The sequence below is a fragment of the Chrysochloris asiatica genome, unplaced genomic scaffold (assembly GCF_000296735.1).
Source record: "Chrysochloris asiatica unplaced genomic scaffold, ChrAsi1.0 scaffold00010, whole genome shotgun sequence".
NCBI lineage: Eukaryota > Metazoa > Chordata > Mammalia > Afrosoricida > Chrysochloridae > Chrysochloris > Chrysochloris asiatica.
Window position 1 is genome coordinate 21,735,019 of NW_006408528.1, and position 25,590 is coordinate 21,760,608.

Here is a 25,590-nt window from a genome sequence, read left to right on the forward strand (position 1 = left end):
TTCTACTCCCGTAAAGATTTACACCCTCGGAAACCCTGTACAGGGTCGCTATGGGTCGGAACCGACTCGACATCACTTAACAACAACAACAACAATATAGTAAAGGAGTCCTGATGTGGCACTGTGGGTTAATGTATCAGACTGCAAAGTCGTTTGAACTGCAAGGTCAATGGTTCAAGCTCACCAGCTGCTCCTCGGAAACCCTATACAGGGTCACAACCAACTTGACAGCACTTCTCAACAACAACAATATAGCCCTGTTGTTGCTTTTGTTAAGTGCCAATGAGTTGGTAGCAACCTGTATAGGTTTTCTGAGATTGTAAATCTTTGCAGGAATAGAAAGCCTCATCTTTCTCCTTTTGCCTAGAAAGCCTTAGCAAAACCTACAAGCTCCTAAAGAAAACAGTACGACATATGAGAACAATTGCCAACAAAACTCTAGTTTCACTCCTGCAGGAACACATAAACCTATGTTGTTAAGCACTGTCAAGTTAGTTCCTATTCATATCAACCCTGTACAGGGTTTCCAAGAAGTAGCTGGTAGGTTTGAAGCACTGATCTTGTGGTTAGCAATCCAGTACTTGTCCTACAGTACCACACAGCCTTTCTAAATCAGTTGCTATGGATAATCAAAGGATAAAACTTACATCAAGAAGCTTAATTTTCTAATCTTTTTTCATTACCGGTAGTCTGGGTATGGCACTGTGGGTTAATGCACTGGACTACAAAATTGTTTTGAAATGAAAGGTCTGTGGTTCAAACTCACCAGCTGCTCCTGGGAAACCTTATACAGGGTTGCTGTGAGTAGGAATTGACTCGATGGCACTTAACAACAACAAGATAAAATTTAAAGTTACCTAATAATAGCTCTAAGGAAGCTCTGGTAGCGTAGTGGTTACGAATTTGGCTGCGAACCGCAAGATCAGCAGTTCGAAACTACCAGCTGCTCCACGGGAGAAAGATAAGGCTTTCTGCTCCTGTAAAGATTTACAGCCTCAGAAACCCTGTACAGGGTCACTATGAGTTGGAACCAACTCCATGGCACATAACAACAACAATAATAGCTCAAATGGGGGGCATGGTCATTTCACACGATAAGCAAACCATAAGGCCAAGGTTCAAGCCCGCCAGTTGCTCCATGGGAGAAAGATGAGGCTTTCTGCTCCCTTGAAAATGTAAAGCCTCAGAAACCCTATACAAGGTTGCTATGAGTCAGAGTCTACTTCACAACACTTAACAGCACAATAATAATCTATGTGGAAAAGAGAACCCGCCTATAGTCAATGAAGACGCACTATACCTGGATCTGTGTCACAGTTCCTTCAGTAATTTCATCATCTGCCACCTCTGTGGTTGCAGTCATCGTCACCTCAAAGCTCTGATCATTTTCTGAAACTTCAAGAAAAGATACAATTCACCAGCAGAATAATAATGGTGGGTTCTAATTAATCTAAAAATATTTTTTGGGGAAAAAAAATCATTAAATTTTTTATCTTTGCTATTACATCATCACATGTATATGTATGCATTTATTCTGCAATAAAACATTTATTATATAATGATTATACACTAGGCAATGCTCTGGGTACTAGGGATACAGCAGTGAGAAAAAGAACCAAAAAAAGCCCAAAATCTTGCCTTCATGGAATAATTTATATTGTTTCTAGTGGAAGAAGATATGCTATATGAAGATGGTGAGGGCGGTTATGTGCCATGGATTTGGTTCCTACTCATAGCGATCTCGGCATAGGGTTTCAGAGGCTATACATCTTTTACAGGAGCAGAAAGCCTCATCTTTCTCTCGTGAAACAGTTGGTAATTTCAAACTGCTGACCTTCAAGTTAGCCACTTGACAATTTAATCACTATGCTAACCTTTACATTTAGTGATTGTTGTTCTTGTTATGTGCCATGGAGTTGGCTCCGACTCATAGCGACCTTGTACAGGATTTTTGAGGCTGTAAATCTTTACCAGAGCGGAAAGCCTCATCTTTCTCACACGGACAGCTGGTAGTTTCGAACTGCTGATCTTGTGGTTCGTAGCCCAATTCGTAACCACTACGCTAGTGATAAGTACCAAGAAAAAATAAAGTAGTAAAGGGAATGTGTTGAAAAGTGGGTATGGCTGTTTGAAATTTTAGACAGAAGGTCAAGAAAAGTGACCAAAATTAAGAATAGAGTGAGGAAGGCCAGTCACTTACGTAGCTTGTGGATAAACTTTTCATTTCAAGAAAATAGAAAACTAAGTGCAAAGCCTCAGACATGGGGGGAGTGTGGAGAGAGGAAAGCATGCATGCCATGTTCATAGGAAGCCAGTATGGCTAGAACAGATGGAAAAAAACACTCAAGAGACCATGTGACGCCTCACAGACCAAAAGCTTTGGCTTTCACACAGAGATGGAAGTCACTGGAAGACTTTAGAGTAGAGAAGTAATACAATCTGACTTTAACAGGACCAATCTGATGGCTGAGGGAAAATCAGAAAGAAGAGGGACAAGAATGGTGAGGTGAAATCTAGTCCAAGGTACTCTGCAGTAATCTGCAGACAAGAGTACCTTGGACTAGGGTGAAGGCAAGTGAAATTGGTGAGTAGTAGGTCAAATCCTGTATATATTTTGATGGTAGAGCCAACAGGATCTGTGGACAAATCAGCTGAGAAACTAAGAGTTGGCTTAAAAATAACTTTTAAAAAATTTAACCTACTCAAGAGGATGGGCTTGCCAGTAATGAGATGGAAAAGAATGCTGAAGAACCAAGGTTAAGAATTTTAGGACCTTGCTTTAAACACACTGAGATAACTACTGTGGTGAAATGAATTCTTTTCTGTAGCCTTTTGTCTTGGTTCTTTAGAAAAACAACTTGAGATTTTCTTCCTAAACCTGAGAAATTACCTTTGCTCTAGTTTCCTACCCTAGAGGATTTGTTAATTTTGTCCAGGTTAATTGACGTTTCCTGGATAAACTGTCAGCAGCTTGTGGTTTGATGTTTTTTGTCTGGTCCTGGGCCACAGCCTGCCCTGAGACTGGTATGCATCTTGTAGGGATTAGTCAGTAAGACTATGAAAAAGTGTTAACAGTAGCCACTTGCAATTGTTAACTGCGTCAAACTGGTTCTGCCTCATAGAAACCCTGCACAGAGTTTTCTGAGAAACAGCTGGTGGTTTTTGAACTTGTGGGTCACAGTCCAGTGCTGATCCTACAGCACCACAAATGAAAAATCCGTGGCCCATCAAGAAGGGATTGGAAGTATGTGGCCTCCCCATCGGTAGAGGGTGATGCTTGGAAACTGATAGTTATATGTAGGAGGGGGCTTCAAAAGAAGCAGAGAAGATGGAAGAAAAAACAAGAGAGATGGGGAAAAGAGAAGATAAATAGAGAGAAAAAAGAGAGACGAGGCAAGGAACATCTTACAAGAACTGTTAACAGTGAAGAAACAGAAATGCCCGGAATGGGCCAACAGAAGAGATGGTGGTAAGAGACATGGAAGGGACATTGTGGCAATGCCCGTGGTGACAGAAAGGCCCAGAACACGTGTCCTGAGGAGATCAATAGAGTCCTACACAGCCCAAGAACTGTCCTGCACTGAAAAAGGGAGACTTTGCGTCCTGATCCTAAATTGTACCTGGAGTTCTGCTATGGCACTGTGGGTTAATGCACTGGACTACAAGATCAGTTTGAACCACAAGGTTGGCGGCTCGAACTCACCAGTCACTCCTTGGAAACCCTATACAGGGTCACTATGGGTTGGAAACAACTCGGCGGTACTTAACAACTTTCTTACTATACCACTTAACTGTTAGTACAGTTCAGGAGTTCTGTGTGGCTAATGGATTACTGAACCTAGAAGAGAAGTAGAGAGTGTTGTGGGAGGGACAGCTGGTGTCACAACTACTAAAAAGGTTGGAAAGTAGATGTAACTGACCTGTACCTTACAGGAATGTTAAGAAAGGTAGCAAGAAAACCAAAGAAATTTGTTTCCTGGAGACCAAATTGGAGGAAGAAAAATGCTTCAGAGAGAAGTGTGATAAATATTGCCGAAGTGATAGATCAAGTCAGTCAGATTTAAAAATAACTGCTGAATTTAGCAAGAAGGTCTCTAATGGCATGAAGAGTTTTGGTGAAGTGATATGGGTAAAAAGCTTAACTGGAGTGGGCTTACAAAACAATGGGGAAAGAAACAAGAAAGTATAGGCAATTCTTTCAGAGTATTCTCTAGAGTAGAAAAAGCCCGTTAGGGGCTTTCAGTTTTACAGAAGAAATAACAATATTTGTAACGAGGATAGGAATGATCCAGCAGAGAAGTAAAACAAATGGTACACTTCATAAGAGAAGAAGAAAAATTGCTGGAGCAAATGGGATAGGATTTAATAAACACAAGTGTTACTCTTAGCTATGAGAAAAGAGAAAAATGGACATATCTAGTTGCAGGTTCATGGGATTTATGAGGAGGACCTGCAGAAATTATTTTCTGCTTACTTCAATTTCCCCAATTAAGTGGGAAGCAAGACTATCAGTTGAGAATAAGACTGGTGGAGATAACTGAAGGTTTCACAAGAGCCATTTCAAGTATTTGTTCTGCAGTTGGAGAAAGAACACTAGAAAAAGATGGGGTCACTCATGGGCAGTAGTATAAACCCACTTGAGATTACCCGTAGCCATCAAATTTCCAATGTGGTAAACATTCATAATAGTAGACTGACATCTTTCTCCAGTGGAAAGGTTGGTGGGTTCAAACTGCCTACCTTTCAGACAGGTTAGCAGGCCTGTCCTTAACCAATGAAATCATTAGGACTCTTTCACTTCAGCGTAATGGTCATCAGTTTAAAGCGAGACCAGTCTGTTTGTGTCATTTTTTTCAATTGCCTATTAGTTAGATGCACTGGTAGAGATACAAATAGGCAAAGACAGACTAAATCAGGACTGCTGTTAAGTGACACAAAAGGGATAAAGTTGTTGTGAAGTGTGGTCAAGTTGGTTCCAACTCACAGTGTCCCTGGTAAAAGATTCCGAGGAACAGCTAGTGGGTTTGAACTGCCCACCTTGCGGTTAGGAGTCCAGTGCTTATTCTATAGTGCCACACCTGGACTCTGAAATAGATGACTGCAAAAGGGGTAAGTGATATATACTGATTATTGTGAAATCAGGATGAGTGTTGAGAGAACTTTCAAGGTCCAGACAGATAAATTTTATCAGTTTTATAACATATGTAAGAAAACAATCTTGAATACTGAATTTAATGATAAATCTTTCAGTCTAACCCCATAAAATAAAACAAAATACAATGTGTAGCTTGAATCTATAATCATAAAAATAACATTTTAACCAAATGAATTAACTAGTCATAACTAATTGCTCAAAACTTCAACTTAGAAAATGTTCATATAGGATTTCATTTGTACAGATAGATAGGCCAATCAAGTTTGAAAATTAAATCAAAATACAATGACATGTAAATTAGGAAGAACTCTTAAAAAAAAAAAAAAAAAAGAATTGCCATAAGAAAGAAGAAAAGATCATTGAATTACTTTCCACAAGTCTCCTAGTAAACTGTGGCACTGTGGGCTAATGCACTGGACTGCAAAGTCAGTTTGAACTGCAAGGCTGACAGTTCAAGTTCACAGCTGCTCCTTGGAAATCCTATACAGGGTCGCTATGGGTTAGAACTGACTCAATGGCATTTAACAACAACAAACTCGTATAACACTGTTCAATTTACTAAGTTATTAATTAATTCTAAATGCAAAATACATATCTACCTCTGAATATATGATTTCCCAAACTGAAAATTGCAGTTTCAGGTTTTTGATCCCTGCTGGATACAGGTGTAAGTTATTTGGTGGCATAGTGGACTTAAGCATTTTGCTCTAGTCTAAAGGCAGCTGGTTTGAACTCAGCAGCCTCTCCACTGGAGAAAGATGTGGCAGTCTGCTTCCATAAAGATTTATAGCCTCAAAACAGTTCGTCTCTGTCCTATAGGGTTGCTAAGAATCTAATACGTTGGAATCGACTCAACAGCATTATGTTTGGTTTGGATGAAGGTATGATTTTCCTTTATGCCAAGCAAAAAAAAAAAATTAAAAAAAATCAGAAGTTCTCAGGTGTAGCAAGACTTCTTAGTGCTAAGAGTGCCACTAACTGACATGTCCCCCATTTCCACCACCATGAACAATAACATCTCCTGCAGCTTTTTGGGGTCACTACACTTGAAAAAGATTCCATATCCTTTGCTTAAAAAGTCAGAAGTGTAATTTACCCTTACAACAATCAGTGTGTTTGTAGACTTTGTCCAATAGTATTTCACATAAAGTACTATATTTTAAAGCCTAGTCTACTCTAAGTGGTCTTAGAATGTAAACATATTACAAAGTTTCTAATTAGGCTTATATCTAACATCCAGATAGATTGTATCATATGAGGGGGCAGTATAATATCAGGGATGACTATGAACTATGAGAACCATACTGTTTGTATATGATTTTGAACAAGTTAAACAAGAGGCTTCAAAAAGTTTGTGGAAAAGTGGAATCTAAGCATAACAGAATTTTTCCATGAGCATTTTGAAGTCCCTTTGTATCTCTCACAGACACCTGGTAGCACAGTGGTTTAACACTCTGCTCCTGACCAAATGGCTGGTAGAATGAACTTACCCAGCAAGACCTGGAGATCTGCTTCCACAAAAATTATGCCTAGGTCCCCTATTGGGCTATGTACTGAAAGAGACAGTACAATATCTAACAACAAAAACACTGTATCTCTTTGTGCTTTGCCTTTCCCAACTACAAAATAGGGTTATTAATAAAAATACCTACCCTAGAGCCTATATTCTCAAAGAGTATGAAAATTAGTTCTTATGGAGATTAAGTAAAATTTTTTGACTGTCTTTATGAACAAAGGTGGATCAGTGATTTAAGTTGCTACAAGAAAGGTTGGTGGTTTGAACATCTCAGCTGCTCTGTGGGAGAAATGTGGCAGTCTGCTTCCATAAGGATTTGTAACCTTAGCAACCCTATGGGGCACACCTACTCTGTCCTGTAGGATCACTGTGAGTTGGAATTGACTCAAAAGCAATGGGTTTAAACATACAGGACATACAAAAAATAATTGAAGTGTTATCTGTGGTCTTAAAATTACACTGGCAAGGCCTGAGACGACATGAAAAAATAAAAAAGTCTGAAAATAGCTCAAAAGGTCATAATTTTTAAAAGGCTGGGAAATACTGCCCTATAAAATTATTATGAAGAGTCTATTAGGTAAGGTATATAACAGTGTTTGTAGATATGAAGAGAAAAATAAATGGCCAAAATTTATATTCAACTGAGTATCTCATAAGTGAGAATTAAACTTCAAAAGAAAATGAAATGCTACATTCTGAAGACAAAGTGACTTACGTGGGAGTGCAACAACTGATATGCAAGGAGTAGAATCGTCAATACTCTGATCATCCTCAGAAGACAAACAAAGTCTTTTATGCGGAGGTTCAGTACTATCTTCTGAGTCTATTTCATCAGCTTCTAATGAGAACAAAACACAGCACCATATAAGCACCATATAAAAATCTCAAAAACTTTAAACTAATGAGGAAAAATGCCGAAGTCTCTAACTGGTCATGACTCCAGAAAAATCGTATGGCTTTGTTTAGTTAATGAATCCCATTAGTGTGAACAAGGTTTCAAAAAGACAATGCCTTCCCTATGTAGATCTAGAGCAATTGCTCAGATCTTATTTGTTTTAATTTTCTATGTGAACACCTCTTCTTTTTTGTTTTTCTTTCAAACTCATTTATTTGTGTGGCACTGCAGATTAATGTGCTGGACTGCAAAGTTGGTTTGAACTGCAAGAATTGGCAGTTCAAGCTCACCAGTAGCTTCTCGGAAACCATATACAGGGTCACTTAACACATATATCTCATTCTTCCTCCCTTACCCATTCAGCCTATGACTCAGTCCATGCATCTAGATACAGAACACTATTGTTCCACGGTTGTGTACGTAATTGCTTACTTCTAAGCCCTTTAGCTCAAGCATACCTTCCTGTATCAACATAGATCTTCATTATTCTTCTGCCACCTTCGCCTTTCGTGTATACTGCCCTCCGTATCACCCCAGGTAACATGTGTCTACCCTCTAGAGAATTACCCTCACAACCCTGATAACTATCAAAGAACATTTCTTTTAGTATAGAAATCTTAAGCTTTTAACATAATGGTCTCATATAGTATTTGTCTTTTTGTGACTGACCAATTTCACTCATCATAATGTCCTCCAGGTTCACTCATTTTGAGGTGTTTTGCAGCTTCATCATTATTCTTCAACATTATGTGATATACCCAAGTTTGTTTATCCATTCTTCCATTGCTGGGTACCTTAAGCTGTTTCCACTGTTTTGCTATTGAGAATAATGCTGCATATACTTACTCAAGTCCTGGCTCCTATTTCTTGGGTATCAAGTAGATTGCTGGGTCATAAGCTATTCTATTTTCAATTTCTAAGGATACGACATATATTATTGGACTATTTTATAGCCCCACCAGTCATGCAGGAGGGTTCCAGTCTCTCCATATCCTCGCCAGTATTTACTGATGTGTTTTTGAACTTTGCTGGTGTGAGATTATGTTTCATTGTTTTGACTTGCATTTCTCTAATGGCTAATGAGCTCTGGTAGCGTAGTAGTTACGAATTGGGCTGTGAATCTTAAGGTCAGCAGTTTGAAACTACCAGCTGTTCCATGGGAGAAAGATGAGGCTTTCTGCTCCCGTAAAGATTTATAGCCTCGGAAACCCTGTACAGGTTCACTATGAATTGGTACCGACTCCACAGCACATAACCACCACCAATGGCTAATGACTGTGAACATTTCTTCACATATTTGGGGGCTGCCGGAATGTCTTCCTTGGTTAAGTGTTTATTTATGTCCTGTGCCCATTTTTTAATTGGGCTGTTGGTCTCTTTCTTGTGGAGATGTTGTAGTTTCCTATAAATTTTGGCTATTAATCCTTTGTCTGATATGCCAATGCAAAACATTTTCCCAAGTCTGTGGGACCTTTTTGACTCTTTTGGGAAAAATCTTTTGATTCACACAGGTGTCTGATTTTTAGTAGGTCCCAGTCATCTAGTATGTCTTCGTTTGTGTTTTTTATGTTTGATAGTGTGTTTTTTTGTCATGTAGTAGAGACCCAAATTTATCTCTATTTTTTAATTGATAATCATCATAGCTCTAGGTTTTACATTTAGGCGTTTAGTTCATGTTGAATTTGTGTTTGTATATGGTGTGAAGTCTGGATCTTGTTTCATTTTTATGCAAATGGATTTCCAGTTTTGTCAGCAATATATGTTGATGATACTACCTCTTCTCCATTTAATGTGCTTTAGCTGTCTGTCAAAAGATCAGCTGCCTGAATGTGGATGGATTTACTTCTGCGTTCTCAATCCTGTTCCATCAACTTATGGGCCTTCTGTTGTAACAGTACCAGGCTGTTTTGACCACTGTGGTTGTGTAGTAAATTTTGAGATCAGGGAGTGAGGTCTCCAATTTTGCTCCTTTTAAGCAGTGCTTTGCTTATCCAAGGTCTTTTTCTATTCCATATAAAGTTTATGATCATTTTTTCCATCTCTTTGCAGAATGTTGTTGGAATCTGAATGGGGTTGCATTTTATCTGTAAATAGGGTCATGCAGTATTGACATTTTCACAACGTTAAGTCTTCCTATTTGTGACAACTCCTATTCTCATAATGAACTATGAATGGTATTCCACTTGTGCTATTACTTGTACTTCACATATAAAAACAGGTGGATTATTTTAATAAAGAGTTTTTTGACTCATTTACAAATATTTATCAAGTACCTAATATATGCTAAGGGCTGAAACAGAACAATGAAAGATGCTCTTTCAAGGAGCCCAATGTGCATAGCAGAGATGACTAAATAATTTCAAAATAATGTAATAATAGCTAGGAAAAGCTCTTATGGACACAGAAAAAGAAGAATTTAAACTAGAAGGTAAGAGGTTTTCTGGAGAAGACATCCTGAACTTGAAAGAAAATCAGAAGTTGGGGGTCAATGATTCCTTGCAGTGGGAAAAAATGTGAGGCATTGAGGTATGAAAGAAGCCCTGGCAACGGTTAAGAGCTTGGTTACCTGAAAAGCCAGAGGTTAGAACCCACTGGTGGTGGTGAAGTACTATGGAGTGGATTTTGACTCATAGTGACCCTGAATAAGGTTTCAGGGGCTATAAATCTTTACAAGAGCAGAAAGCCTCATCTTTCTCCCATGGAACCGCTGATAGTTTTGAACTGCTGACCTGAGATTAGCAGCCCAACTCGTAACCACTACACTGCCAGAGCTCCTAGTCACTCCAAAGAAGAAAAACCTGGCAATCTGCTTCCATAAAGATTATTATTAAGTGTTGTCAAGTCAGGTATGACTCACAGTGACCCCATGTACAACAGAATGATCCTGCAACATCCTCACAATTGTTAGCTATATTTGAGCCTGTTCTTATAGCCACTGTATCAATTCCTTTTGTTGAGTGTCTTCTACTTTACCAAGTGTAATGCCCTTTACAAGGATGGCCCCTCCTGTTAACATGTCCAAAGTATGTATGATGAAGTCTTTCCATCCTCACTTCTAAGGAGACTCCTAGATATAGCTCCTCCAAGACAGATTTGTTCCTTAGTTTGGCAGTCCATGATACGTTCAATATTCTTCACCAACACCGTAATTCAAATGCATCAGTTCTTCTCTGGTCTTAATTCATTGTCCAGCTTTCACATGTTTAACAGACAATTGAAAATATGGCTTGGGTGACAAGCATATTAGTTTTCAAAGCGACATCTTTGCAGCAAGTTTGCCCAAAGCAATATAGTGTTTGATTTTCTGGCTGCTGCTTCCATGGGCAGTGATTGTGTGCCCAAGTAAAGTGAAATGCTTGACAGCCTAGGATACCCTATAGGGCAGTTCAACTCTGTCATATAGGGTCAGTAAAAGTCAGAACTGACCCAGTGGCAATGGGCTTAATTTTGGTTTATAAGCACAGAGAATTAAGAATAAAAATAGAAGTTTGAATGAAATAATCCAGGGATTATGTAAACTGACAAGAGTAGATGGTAGAACCTGGGCTGAGTACAGATGAACTTGAAAACAAAATAAATAGCTATGTGACTAACAATGGTTAAATTTTATGCAAACTTAAAAACATAAACACAATTTAAAAATCATGATTTAAAGACATAATCTCTTTCTACTCTACTAGCCTAATCTAGCTATATAGGTAATAGGAAACAAAGGTGACACAGAATTCAGAAATCCAAAGATTCATAATTACATTTCAGCAACTTCTCCTACCATTCTGAGGGCAATGAAGAATGAGGTTCCCGTCTGTGTCCTGAGTCAAAGTCACAGAGTTCACAGTTTCTACTGTTACTGTGTCAGAATCCTCTTCAACTGTGCTCATACTCAAATCTGTACAACAGATTCCACATTAGCATTTAGTAAGTTAATTACAGATATAAATAGTATCCAGTCTTCTGCCTCTCTTTCTCTATCTCTCTCTCACACACCCACCCACACACACATACACAACAACAACAAAAGTGATTGGGTATCTGCCTATATGCAAAATTGCAGTAACAGTTCATATTCCAAAAGTTTATACTTATTATTTAAAATTAAATGTAATAATCAGCAATAATATGACCACTATCTGTATTTAAGGGGATCATAGTAGCTCCATTCAATAAGCACTGGACTGCGTACCACAAGGTCCATGAGTCAAGTCTACCAGCCACATCATAAGAGAAAAGATGAGACTTTCTACTCCCATGAAGATTTAAAGTCTTGAAACCCTATACAGAGCCATGATGAGTCAGAATCAACTTAAAAGCATGAAGCAGCAACGCAAGAATATCTAAAAGCCTGATGCACTTACTTTTAAAAACAGGTTGTTTTACTATATCCAATGAAAGAATTTCTAAGTTGTTTGTTACATCCAGGAAAACTCATCACTTTTTGGTTATTTTTTTTTCTAGAAGCACTATGATTAATGCAAGCAGCTTTTAAATTTCATATTCTTTAACAAATGATTCATCAGAACTTTAATCTTGATATAACAATCACTTTTACAAAGTGTTTTTTTAAAGTATACCACCCAAGGTATTAATCACTTTTATTTATTTACTAATTAGGCAAACACATTTTCTCTTGGAGTCCTAGTGTGACATTATAGATTAAGCACTGGACTGGTAACTACAAGGGTCACTTGAGTCAGAACCAACTCAATGGCATCTAACAGGAACAACAAAATTTTTCCCTTGGTGAAGACTTGGAAATTTGTTAGTTTATTTTACATATTACTGCTTCAAAACTACATCACTCATGTTACAGTGGCAATGGTGCCATTCCCAAATGAAAGAAATCATGATCTAGTTATGACCAAAAATTGCAAATTCATGAAATGAGGTCATTAGAAAAAGGCAGGCTTACCTGGACAACAGATGGATCAGCTATAGCCCTTCCCACAGAATCAAGTCGCCTTCCCTTAGTCACCAGCATCACTTTCATGTTATCCAGATTGCTTCTCTCCCATGTTCCTAACTCTGCAATGCTCTGAAAAAGGAACAGCATCAGTTAGAATGAATGAAAACTGAGCTCCAGCAGAACACTGAAGACACTAGCCCAAGCCCCTATGATGTGTCAACTAGAATGATAAAATCAGATTTTATTAAGTAGACATTTAAGAAATCAGCTTCGAGAACAATTCCCAAATGATGGGAAAACATGATGAAATAATATACCTAACAAAGCATGCTTACAGCCTGTGGGAGTAAAGTTCTCCTCTAAACCTTCATTGGCAGATGGGGCACAACTCAAAATGAGAAATACCCATAAACATCAATAATCGGAACATGGAATGTATGAAGTATGAATCTAGAAAAACTGAAAATTGTCAAAAATGACATGGAACACATAAACATTGGCATCTTAGACTTTAGTGAGCTGAAATGGACTGGTATTGGCCATTCTGAATCTGACAACCATATGGTTTACTATGCCGGGAATGACAAATTCAAGAGGAATGGTGTTACATTCATCATCAAAAAGAACTTATCAAGATCTGTCATGAAAACAAGTTGTCTGTGATAGAATAATATCCATGCATTTATAGGGAAGACCAGTTAATACCACTATTTAAATTTACAAACCAACCACTAAAGCCAATGAGGATGAAATAGAAGAATTCTACCAACTTCTTCAATCTGAAATTGATCAAACACGCAATCAAGATGCATTGATCCATTACTGTTGATTGGAATGCAAAGGTTGGAAGCAAAGAGGAAGGATCAGTAGTTGGAAAACATGGCCTTGGTGATAGAAATGATGCTGGAGATCACATGATAGAATTCTGCAAAACCAATGATTTGTTCATTTCAAGTACCTTTAGCTAACATAAGAGACGATTATATACATGGACCTCACCAGATGGAATACACAGAAATCAAATTGTCTATCAACATTTGTGGAAACAGACAGTGGAAAAGCTCCTTACCATCAGTGAAAACTAGTCCAGGTGCAGATTGTGGAATGGGCAATCAATTGCTCATATGCAAATTCAAACTGAAGCTGAAGAAAATGAAAACAATTCCACGAGAGCTAAAATATGTACTTGAATATATCCCACCTGAATTTAGAGATCATCTAACAAAGAGATACAATACATTAGACACTAAAGACGGAAGACCAGAGGAATTGTGGGCTGACATGAAGACCATGATACAGGAAGAAAGCAAAAAGTCATTAAGAAGACAAGAAAGAAGGAAAAGATAAAAATTGGATATCAAAGGAGACACTGAAATTTTCACTCCAGTGTAAAGAAGCTAAAGCAAATGGAGAAATGAGGAGGTCCAAGAAATGAACAGAATGTTTCCAAGGTCAGCTCAAGAAGACAAAGTCAAATATTACAACAAAATGTGAGAAGATCTGGAGTCAGAAAACCAAAAGGGAAGAACACACTCAGCATTTCTCAAGCTGGGAAAACTGAAGAAAAGATTTAAGCCTCGACTTTCATTATTCAAGGTTTCTCTGGGTAAATTATTGAATGATGCAGAAAACATCAAAAGGAGATGGAAGGAATACAGTCACTGTACCAAAAAGAAATGGTTGATGTTCTATCGTTTCAAGAGGTAGCATACGATGAGGAGCCAATGATACCGAAGGAAGAAGTCAAGGTGCACTGAAGGAACTGGCAAAGAACAAAGCACCAGGATTTGATGGAATACAAACTGAAATCTTTCAAGAAAGTGAGGCAGCACAGGAGGAACTCACTCATCTATGCTAAGAAATTTGGAACACAGCTATCTGGCCAACTGATTGGAAGAAATCCGTATTTGTGCCCATTCCAAAGAGAGGTGACCCAATGGAATGTGGAAACCATTGGACAATATCTTTGATATGCCATGCGAGTAAAGTTTTGCTAAAGGTAATACAGTTATGGCTGCAAGCATACATTAACACAGAACTTCCAGAAGTTCAGACCGGATTCAGAAGAGGACGTGGAAGGAGGGATATCATTGCTGATGTCCGATGGATCTTGCCTGAAAGCAGAGAATACCAGAATGATAATTTATCTGTGCTTTATTGACTACGCAAAGCACACTGTGTAGTATGAATATTCTGGAACAATTAATTGTGCTCATGAGGAATATGTACATGGACCAAGAGGCAGTTAGTCGTTTGAACAGAACATGGGAACCCTGAATGGTTTAAAATTAACACAGGTGTGTGACAAGGTTGTTTTCTTTCATCATAGTTATTCAACCTGTATGCTGAGCAAATAATCCAAGAAGCTAGTTATAAGAAGAAAAATGTGGCATCAGGATTGGAGGAAGATATGCAGATGATAAAACCTTGCTTGCTGAAAGTGAAGAGGACTTAAAATACTTACTGATGAAGGTCAAAGAGCACAGCCTTTGGTATGGATTGCATCTCAATGTAAAGAAAACAAAAATCCTCACCTCTGGACCAACAGAAAACATTGTTATCAATGGAGAAAAGATTGATGTTGTTAAGGACTTCAGGTTAAGGGCACTCATGGAAGCAGCAGTCAAGATATCAAACGACATATTGCATTAGGCAAATCTGCTGCACAAGACCTTTTTAAAGTATCGAAGACCAAAGATGTCAGCCTGAGGACTAAGTAAGGTGCGCCTGACCCAAGCCATAGTATCTTCAATAACCTCATACGCATGTGAAAGCTGGACAGTGAATAAAGAAGATCGTAGAACTGATAACATATGAATTACTGAAAGTAGCATGTGCTGCCAAAAGAACAAACAGATCTGTGTTGGAAGAAGCACAGCCAGAGTTGCTCCTTGGAGGCAAGGATGACCAAACTTTGTCTCTCATACTCCAGACACACTGTCAAGAGGGACCAGTCACTGGAGAAGGTGGAGGATCAGAGAAAAAGAGGAAGATCCCCCCCACAACAAAATGGATTGGCAAAGTGGCAGCATCAATGGATTCAAGAGTGGCAAAAATTGTGAGGTTAGCCCATGACTGGGTAGTGCTTCGTTCTGTTGTACATACGGTTGCTTTGAGTTGGTTCCAACTTGATGGTACCTAACAACAAGAAGTTTTTATAATCAGGCAGTTAAATATTCTCTAAAAAAAATAAGCAAATTCTACAGTAGTTCTGTGAGCCTCAGTATGCAGCATGACATAGTGCATACATCAACCATGACAGTTCCATATGTATTATCAGTAACTGTTTTCCTTTATAATTTATTCTTAATACCTCTTTATATATAGTATAGTCCTAGTGTGGCACTATAGGATAAGCATAGATTGGTAATTGCAAGGGTGGTAGTTTAAACCTACCTTGCGGTCCAGTGCATTATTCCACAGTGACACATTTCATTTCAAAGCATTCAATTTTATGTAACATCTATTGGTTCAGAAAGCATAAGAATATAGGTACTGTGTAGGGAATCTGTGGGGAAAATAAACGCTAGAAAAATACAAATCACAAGGAAACTCTTCGACATCTTGTTATAGTTAAGTGCCATCAAGTCAGTTCTATCTCATCGCGACCCTGTGTAGAGTTTCCAAAGAGCAGCTGATGGGTTTGTACTGACGACCTTGTGGTTCAAAACCCAGTGTTGATCCTACAGCGCTGTATTAGGACTCCTTCCATAATATGAAATTGCTGCTTTTTAAAGATTTCTTACAATAGGCTTCTATCTTCATTCCAAAGAGCAAATAAAAAAATCAAAACATTTTAAAGTAAAATGGTTCAAGGGAGTATTTCAGCAAACTAAGGATTAAAAGCTCTCATTTTTTAGAGCAGTCCAATCAAAATCCCCCAATCTCCAGGATGGTTATGCTTGAGAATTATTATACATAAATATATCTGGGGTAAGAGCTGGTATAGGTCTTACTTTCTAAAGAAACATCAACTAGCTATTAAGATTTATGAAGTTGTTCTGATTTCTGAATCCATAGTATCTTATATGAAACGTGATTTCCCCACAATACAAGAATAGGGGAAGGAACTGTGCAATAAATAAAAGGATATAAAATTATTGATAAACTCACTAAAACAAAATGACAATGAATTCTTTGGTATGGTTCCTCTACTCTTAGGTAGAGTCTGTGTACATATGAAACCATAATGTGTATGTCTGTGCATGCAATTCTTACACACTGCTATTTAGAGATTGACCATATTAAGAGTCACTGTATGAACACCAACTTAGGAATTTAACAGAAATTCTCTTTAACCTCTTTTCTTCCATTTGCTTTAGAATGTCCATGCAAGACAGCAGGTTTCAGAGTGTCTTCTGATACTCATTTTGGTATTTTCCTTCTTTCTGGTCTTCTTAATGACCCTTTGCTTTCTTCCTGTGTAATGTTCTTGAGGTCATCCCACAACTGGTCTGATCTTCGGTCATTAGTGCCTAAGGCATCAAATCAAATCTGTTCTTCAGATGATCTCTAAATTCGGGTGGGATATTTTTAAGGTTATATTTTGGCTCTCGTAGACTTGTTTTCTTTTTGTTTAGCTTTAGCTTGTACTTGCATATGAGCCAGTCATGGTCTGTTTCAGTTTGCCTCAAATCTTGTTTTGGCTGATGATATGGAGATTTTCCATCATTGTCTTCCCACTATCTGTTGAGGCACATATATATAGTCTTGCAAAATTTTATCATGTAATCTCCACCATCATTACTATCAAACCAAGGCTATAGTTTACAACTACTGACTCTTCCTTTTTGTTTCCAATTGCTGCATTCCAATCACCAATGTATTCTAATTATTAATACATTTTGATTGCATATCCAGTCAATTTCTAACTGAAGAAGTTGTTAGAGAATTATTTAATTTCATCATCACTGGCTTTAGTGGTTAGAATGAATGTAAATTTAAATAGTGATTGTCTTTGTAGGCATATGGATATTATCCTATCACAGACAGCACTGTACTTCAAGACAGGTCTTTAAATGATCTTTTTTGATGATGAATGCAACGTCAATCATCTTCAATTTGTCATTCCCACCATAGTAAACCATGTGGCTGTCAGACTGAAAATGGCCAATACCAGTCCATTTCAGCTCACCAATGCCTAGGACATGGTTGTTTATACATTCCCTTTCATTTTTGAACAATTTCCAATTTTCCTAGATTTATACTTCGTACATATTCCATGTTGATTATTAATGAATGTTTACAGCAGTTTTTCCTCATTTTGAATTATACCCCATCAACAAGTGAAGGTCCTGAAAGCTTTACTCCATTTGCATCATCACTGTCAACTCTACTTTGAGGAGGCAGCTCTTCCCTGGTCATAATTTGAGTGCTTTCTAACCTGAAGGTATTTCATCTTCTGGCTTTATCTGACAACATTCTGTTGATGACAGTGGCCCATCGGTACTTGTAAATTAGCTAAACATTCAGTAGTCTGCCTCTCCTTCTTCTAAGTTTGTCTTAGTCTGAAAGCTCAGTGAAACCTGTCTACCATAAGTGACCCTGCTGGTATTTAAAATACTGATGGCAAAGCTTCCAGCATCACAGCAATATACAAGCCACCACAGTACGACAAACTGACAAATAAGTGGTAGGCAGAAAACTTAAGACACTGGACAAACAAGTCAGTCCCACTGTGTTCTGACTCTCGTAGGATTGACTATACATACCAGGAACTTCAAAAAGTTAATGGGTAATTAACTTTTTGAATCCCAATGTTTCTATATATGCATCTTTACATTTAAGTGATATTTCTGTTTTCATTTGTAACTCCCAAGACCTTCATAATATAGTCAAACAACAAAGGGGTAAGTGTAAAGAAATAAACTCTTTGAGTAAACAAAGCGACAAATATTTTCTGAAAACCAGAACCAAGGAAAGAAGTGGCAATCTTAATTTAAAAGAATTTCTTCCTAGCCTGTTGAGGCTAATTCTGTAAACTGTAACAGTTCCCAAGCACAGGGGCGGGATAGATGTGATTAGTGGAGATCACGAGGTGCACAGGAGCCAACAGTTGCTGTCCCTAGAAGCTTAAGAGTTGTGATTCTAAATTGGAAAATGAGATGAGATTACGTGGTATAAAAAGCATTCAGTATCAGATACTCTTTAACAAGAAGATACGGAACAAGCTTCAGAACACATAGTAACACAATTTTATTAAGGTGAATTAAAAATTGAGAAACACTAGCTACAGGCAAAGTTTCTACATTCTTCAGTAAGGCAGCAAGGGCACATTTCATTTCCAGATGCCTTTTTCCTAATCTACTGTAGTGAGAAAGATTACCCATATTCCTCTTTAACCTTTCTGTGATTATCTTCTAAGTCTTTTATACTTGTAACATACCTTTTACTGTTTTTACAGTACTGAGATTATACATTCACATCTTTATATATATATATATTTACATTTACTGCATCAGAAGGATTGGTCCTAACCATCAGTATACTTACCTATCACTACATAAAACTAATGTCTCTGTAAATGCTTAAAAGGGGATTTGCTTTAATAATGTATAATAGAGAATTTTAAAGATGTATTTTAAAAGAATGAAACTTTTTTGTGAAACAGAAAATCCTAGAGGAACATAATAAGTCAATGAACTCTCAAATAGTGGACATGAGTACACAGAAAGATGTCAGAAAATAGGCAATGCCACAAAATAAAAATAACATCTTCTAGAGTACTAATTTTATTCAAAGTAGGCCTATAAATATCTTATATTTGAAATAGGATGCTTAGGACTGTGGTCTTGTGTCCCTCGGGGTTTGCTTCTGTGAAAAAAAACTTAAGGAACCTATAGATGAACATGCTGTTAAGTGCCTTTGAGTAGGTTATGACTCAAAGTGACCCTGTATAGATTTCCAAGCAGCAGTTGGTGAGTTTGAACCACCAACCTTGCGGTTCAAATCGACCTTGCAGCCCATGGCATTAACTCCCAGAGCCCCAAGAGGACTCCACATATGAACGTTGTTGTTGTTATTGTTAAGTACCTTGGAGTTGGTTCCGGAGTCCGTTATGACTTATAGTGACCCTGCACAGGGTTTCACAGGCTGTAAATCATTACAGGAGCAGAAAGTTCCATTTTTCTCCCGCGGAGCAGCTGGTAGTTTCAAACTTCCGACTTTGAGATTAGCAGCCTGATTCATAACCACCAAGCTACCAGAGCTCCTACCTAGTGCTAATGAACATACCTAATAATCATGGCTTAAAAAGGTATATTATGACTGTGTACCACAAAATGTCAATAAAGCAGCTAATGGAATCTACTGTGATAGGTTTTAATTGTTTAAAACATTGTCAATTATTGACTATTGAAAACAATTTCACTAGTATTTAATTAAAAGGTTAACTGAGTACTGGCAGTATGGAGCTCACTTTAAGCTGATCAGATTTGGCAATAAAATCATACTGTCTATTAAAAAAAAAAAGTTATTTTTCATCCAGTGCAATAATTCAAGAGCTTAAAGGCATGTTATTTATCACAAATAACCAAAAATCTTAGCAGTTCATGTATGACATCATAGAAAGACATTCTTTAAAAGAAAACAGTATCAATTATCATGAAATCCCTGATTTATACTTGACTTTTTAAAGCATATTTCCTCAGCAGATAACTAAAATACAAATAAGCAGTGAAAAAAAACTAACCAATTTATTTTGCTATTTATAAGTAAAAGATTAGCTTTGACAAGGGGTGCTTGGCAGAATGGCTTTGGCAAACTGCAAATAATCAAAACAATAAAAGAAAAAAGTGAGGGTGGGGAGACAACAAACACACAAACAAAAACAATTATTTTTAACAGGCTCTTTCCAGTGTGCTTTTTCCTGATGACTACTGTATTTCATTTTCAATGGGCTATCTTCTTTCAAAGCAAAACCTTAAGACGGTAATTTTTCAATGAGCTTTTTCAAAGAAAAACCTTAATCTTCTAAATATTGTGATTTAAAAGATTTTTCTTCACACACAAAAAAGTAAATGCCATATAGATTTGACAACTATTTGTATATTTAATGCTAGGCAATACATTTACTTTCTCAAATCATTTTATATTATTTGGGGGAAAAAAAATTGGGGGATGCAAACCATTTAAAAACCTGAAAATTCAGCTTGCAGAATGTGCCCTTTGGTTGTTTAAATGATTATATATTCCGGAGTGTTTCTGTGTACATCCAAAAAAAAAAGGGAGGGACAGAAGGAAATACTGTTGAATGATGACTGTAATCATTGCAATGACAGGATGAGTGTAAAACTGATGTTCTCCCATGCAAACTATCATGCAATTCACAATAAAAACTTAAAAAAAAAAAAGATCTGCAAAATATCTTATGGAACACTTTAACATGGGGGAAAGTCAGAGGGGTGACTAAAAATGGTGGTTAATTGAAAATTTGACTTAAAAAAAATAAATAACTAAGCACTGTGAGAAGGCAGGAGATGTCTCTGGGTTAGACAGGCAGGTGGAGCTACAGTGTCAGTACTGGGCTGTGAACCAAAAGATTGGCAGTACAAACACAGCTCCTCTTCGGACCCCCTGTATTTGGTAGCTATGCATGGGAACCGACTTGATGGCACTTAACAACAACATATATTATTATTTGGGAGTGTGGTGGCTCTGTAGGATAAGCACTAGACTGTGAACCTCAAGTTTACTGGTTCGAGCCCACCAGCTGCTCCGTAGGAGAGATGAGGCTTTCTGCTCCCGTAAAGATTTTCAACCTTGGAAACCCTACACAGGGCTGCTAGGAGTCAGAAACAACTCGATGGCAGTTAACAACATATATGACACTGAGGAGTGTGGTGAATCTGCAGGACAAAAAATGACAGCTAACTGCAAGGTCGGCAGTTCAAACCCACCAAGCTCTCCTCAAAAAACTGTATACAGGATCATTATGCACCATGTTGTTAAGGGCTGTCAAGGCAGTTCCAACTCATAGCAAGACTGTATAGTTTCCAAGGAGCGACTGGTGAGTTTGATCCACCAACCTGGTGGTTCAAACCCACTTTGCAGTCCAGTGCTTTATCCCAGGGGGCCACACTAGGACTCCTAATAAGAACATATATGATATGACACAAAAAAGTTGAGCCATCTTTCAATTTTGCTGAAGTTTTGGTATCCTTAGAACAGATATTTGTTAAATACAAAACTGCATTAAATGCAAAAGCTCTAGGACCTCAATACTTTCCATTTTTTTCATCCTCAGGTTGGCCATTCAAACCTACCAGTAGCTCTTTAGAAACCCTGTACAGGATTGCTATGAGTTGGAACTGATCCGACAGCAAGTAACATAACACGGGAGTCCTGGTGTGGTGCTGTAGGTTAATGCGTCAGGCTGCAAAGCTGTTTGAACTGCAAGGTTAGCAGTTCAAGCTCACCAGCTGGTCCCGGAAACCCTATACAGGGTCGCTGTGTGTCAGAATCAACTCTATGGCACTTAACAACAACAACAATATAACACAATTAAAAAGTATTTTAAATAATGTTATCTTTTTGACATAGAAACATTACAAATTAATGAAAATAAAAGTATGCAAATGTTGGGGAGATGAAGTGAATAACAAATAAGGACTATGTTAGGAAGATAAAGGCAAATTGGTGGTTTAGTAATAAATCCGAATCTTACAACATAAACTTACCTCATCCCTCCCACCATTCCCCAGTAGTCAAAGAACCTCTGTATGTAATAAGATAATTGTCTTTCTCCACATCAAAACACATAAAACCAAAAAAGCCTTAAAAAAGAAGGGAGCTTAAGAAAAAAACACTAAAGAGGAAACCTATTCCTAGTTTTGATGATTCTCTGCTAATTACTATCTCCCAGCCTTGCTGTTTTAGAACAGGGGCGGGCAGCGTCCAGACCACATGTTGTTGTTAAGTGCCGCTGAGTTGTCGGTTCCGACCCATAGCGACCCTATATAGGGTTTCCAAGGAGCAGCTGGTGAGCTTGAAACTGCTGACCTTGCTGTTCAAATGGCTTTGCAGTCCGGTGCATTAACACATAAGGCTCTAGAAATCATTTGATCTGGCCTTGCCAAGGAGAGAGAAATTTCAGCCATCAAGGTTGTTGTTAGTGCCTTTTGAGGTGGTTCTGACTCATAGCGACCCTGTATACGGTTTCCAAAGAGTAGCTGATGGGTTTGAACTTGTGGTTTGCAGCCAAATGCTGACTTTGCGTTCAAACCGACCTTGCAGTCTAGTGCTTTAACCTCTTAGAACCACACCAGGTCTCTGATCATCACATTAGTGGGGAGTTAACTAAATGCTTAATTTTGTTGCAAAGAGTCTTGGTATGGTGCTGTGGCCTAATGCGTCAGACTGCAAAGTCATCTGAACTGCAAAGTCGGTGGTTCAAGCTCACCAGCTGCTCCTTGGAAACCCTATACAGGGTCATTATGGGTCAGAATCGACTCAATGGCACTTAACAACAATTTTGTTGTACAGTTGCAAATTATGTTATAAATTTTGGCAGAAAAAGCTTTTGAAGCTTAAAACCTAACTCCAAAATTTTTTATTGCTTTCCTTCAAAATACTCTTATCACATGAACATTAAAGACAAAAATGTTTATAAAATATAAACGTATTCCTATAACTTCTAAAAGTATGAACATGAAGTTCCAAGTTCGTATGCAATGCCTAGTACTTACTGATTTAATTGTTGATGAAGATAGGGAAATAGCATTTTGGCTCCACCTTCTAGCTCAAGTGCAATCAATTAAACAGATTCACGCAGATTATGCAGGTTCTAGAGATCACTCCCCAAAAGCATACTTTGGGAAGAGCCTATCAACTAAAATAGTAAAAAAATGTATTAGCTTGCTCAACGTTACACAAAAGCGCCTAGTATGTGGGAGTTAAAATCAGATTAAACAATCACACGCCAAATTTTCTAACGTTAAGGAATGTAATTTCATTTTTTCAAGACCTTAACCAAATAAACATCACTATGACATCTCAGTTAAAAAAAAAAAATACCCAAAAAACAGAAACACACACACACTAAAACACCCCACAAGTTTTTCGTGTATTATCACCACACTTGGAATTTTAAAGTGTTCATAAATTATTCAAATTAAAAATAAAACAAAACCAGCACCACCAACAAAAAAACAAATCCTCAAAAAGTTATTTGGAAGGCAAATATTAAACGAGCTGAAAGAAAGAATTAGAAGTTAACAGGAAAATATGAAATTCCCTAACTAAAGAAAAAATGGATTTCATGTTTTAATACGTTCCAATGTAATGGAACAATCTTTTCTAACTTTGGAATTTAAAAGCGACAGTTATTGCCTTCCACGAATTAAAATATAAATTAATAAAGCCCAACATCAAATGGTATTTTAATCTTTTAACACACTGGCTATTAGAAAGTAATGCTACAGAATTAAGCATTTTGTCATGTCCTAACTGTCATGCCTCCTACTGTCAGAAAGGAGACATACGGTAACTCAAGTTAGGAGAAAATAATCACATAAGATTCAGTCATTTTTAACACAATCGATGGAGTCCAAGTTTGCATTTCATAGTAGTATCACCCTCCTCTCCATATTTAAAGTAAACATTTTTAGTATAAAAATACGAGCTGTATCATTTACCTGCATAGGATGGCACTTGGCCACTGAACACTGTCAGTTTAGTGTGGAGTTGGGATATAAACGTTAAGTCCCTGGAGAGGGTCTCAGGAACAAAGTCCAATTTAAAATACAAAAATAATTTTTTAAAATGTCTTGAATTCCTCGGAACTCTACAAATGGGACAAATAATCACGTTGCAGACGCATTCTGCTGTTCTATGCTCAGATGGAAATCTCCCCGACAATCAGCTTACCTCCCTTCCTTTAAAATGACTTAGCAGAGACAGTTCAGCAACAACCCCGATGCACTGTGGACCGTGAACCCAAAAAGACTGTGTATGTGTGTGTGTGTCTGTGTGTGTGAAGGGAGACCCGCCCCCAGGTCCCTTAAATCCACCTCTTCTGAATCGTACACTCAATAAAGCCACGAAAGGTTTTTTAAAAAACTAAATAAAAGAACACCACGAGAAAGCAAATAAGGTATGCTTACTCTTCCCAAACCCCGGCCCAATTTTCTGTCGAAGCTCCCGGTCCACCCCCCCTCCCCCCCAGGGGTCTCGGCGCCATTTAGATCCTCCGAAGCCGCCATTTTCCGCCCCCGTCGGCTGCAGCTGGCTTCCTTGCTCGGGAGCCCGAGCCGCCACTGCAACAGGCCCGGCCCCAGGAGAAAGGCTCTGGCCCGATCGTGCGGGGACAGTAGCTTCAGCGTCATGAAGGCCCGCTCCGACCCCGCCCGCCTGGGCGCGGGTAGCTGGCGCCTGCCAGCGGGAGCAAGCGGGCAGCGAGGGGGCCGGGCAGGCTCTACTGGGCGGAGCGGCCTCGGCGGCAGTTGGGACCTGAAGGTTCCATTGCACTTACTTCCTGTTTTGGGTCCGGGCACTTTGGAAGAACCAGGATGGAGGCTCCAAAAAATACCAGGATGGAGGAAGCAGCCACGGGCGAGAGTGGCTGCAGCTGGAGTGAGCGAGCGCGACGAGCCACCGGAAACGGAGCCGCAATCGCACCCCGCCCCCAGCCCCTGCACGTTCCCCCTCCTTCTCTCGTGGGGTGGCCTAGCGCGCTGGCTCTGGCGTCACTTCCGTCCGTATCGGCGCGCGAAAGAATACCCAGGGTTTTTGGCATTTTAATTCGGCGTTTCGAAGTGTATTTTTCGGTATTTATTTATTTACGTATTTGTACGCCCTTAATTAAAGAGTCCTGGCACACACGATCCCGTTTCTGATGCTTTATAGGAAGATCTTTTTACGTGGCGCAACTACAGTATCCAGGAACAACTGGATTCCGCGGGCGACTTTCAAGATTCCTCCTAGCCCGGAGCAGAGTACTAGCGGTGTGGAAGGGTGAACTGAGTGAAGAAAAGAGGGATGTGTAGAGGTCTGCGCTTCACGCTTGGTCGGCTAAAGACGTTTTAAATGACGTGCCACCTGTTTGGGTAGGGAATACAATTCTTGATGATGGAATGTCTTCTCTTTGTACGTGATCGGCCATTGCACTGGAAAGATGTTCCTCT

General features: G+C 38.6%; 1 protein-coding gene across 2 annotated transcripts in view; it reads right to left on the reverse strand.

Moving 5' to 3' along the window:
* The window catches only part of DMTF1 (cyclin D binding myb-like transcription factor 1), a 53,000-nt gene extending 27,932 nt beyond the window's left edge, over positions 1 to 25,068 (reverse strand). The window contains exons 1-5 of one of the 2 annotated variants that reach the window (XM_006834331.1): positions 24,939 to 25,068; positions 12,476 to 12,598; positions 11,339 to 11,455; positions 7,387 to 7,509; positions 1,301 to 1,395 (exon numbers count right to left, since the gene is read on the reverse strand). In XM_006834331.1, the coding sequence (XP_006834394.1) occupies positions 1,301 to 1,395; positions 7,387 to 7,509; positions 11,339 to 11,447 (327 nt within the window). In that variant the 5' untranslated portion in view covers positions 11,448 to 11,455; positions 12,476 to 12,598; positions 24,939 to 25,068. The remainder of the gene's footprint in view (positions 1 to 1,300; positions 1,396 to 7,386; positions 7,510 to 11,338; positions 11,456 to 12,475; positions 12,599 to 24,938) is intronic. The other variant, XM_006834332.1, reaches the window with a different exon arrangement.
* Between the last annotated feature and the right edge of the window lie 522 nt (positions 25,069 to 25,590).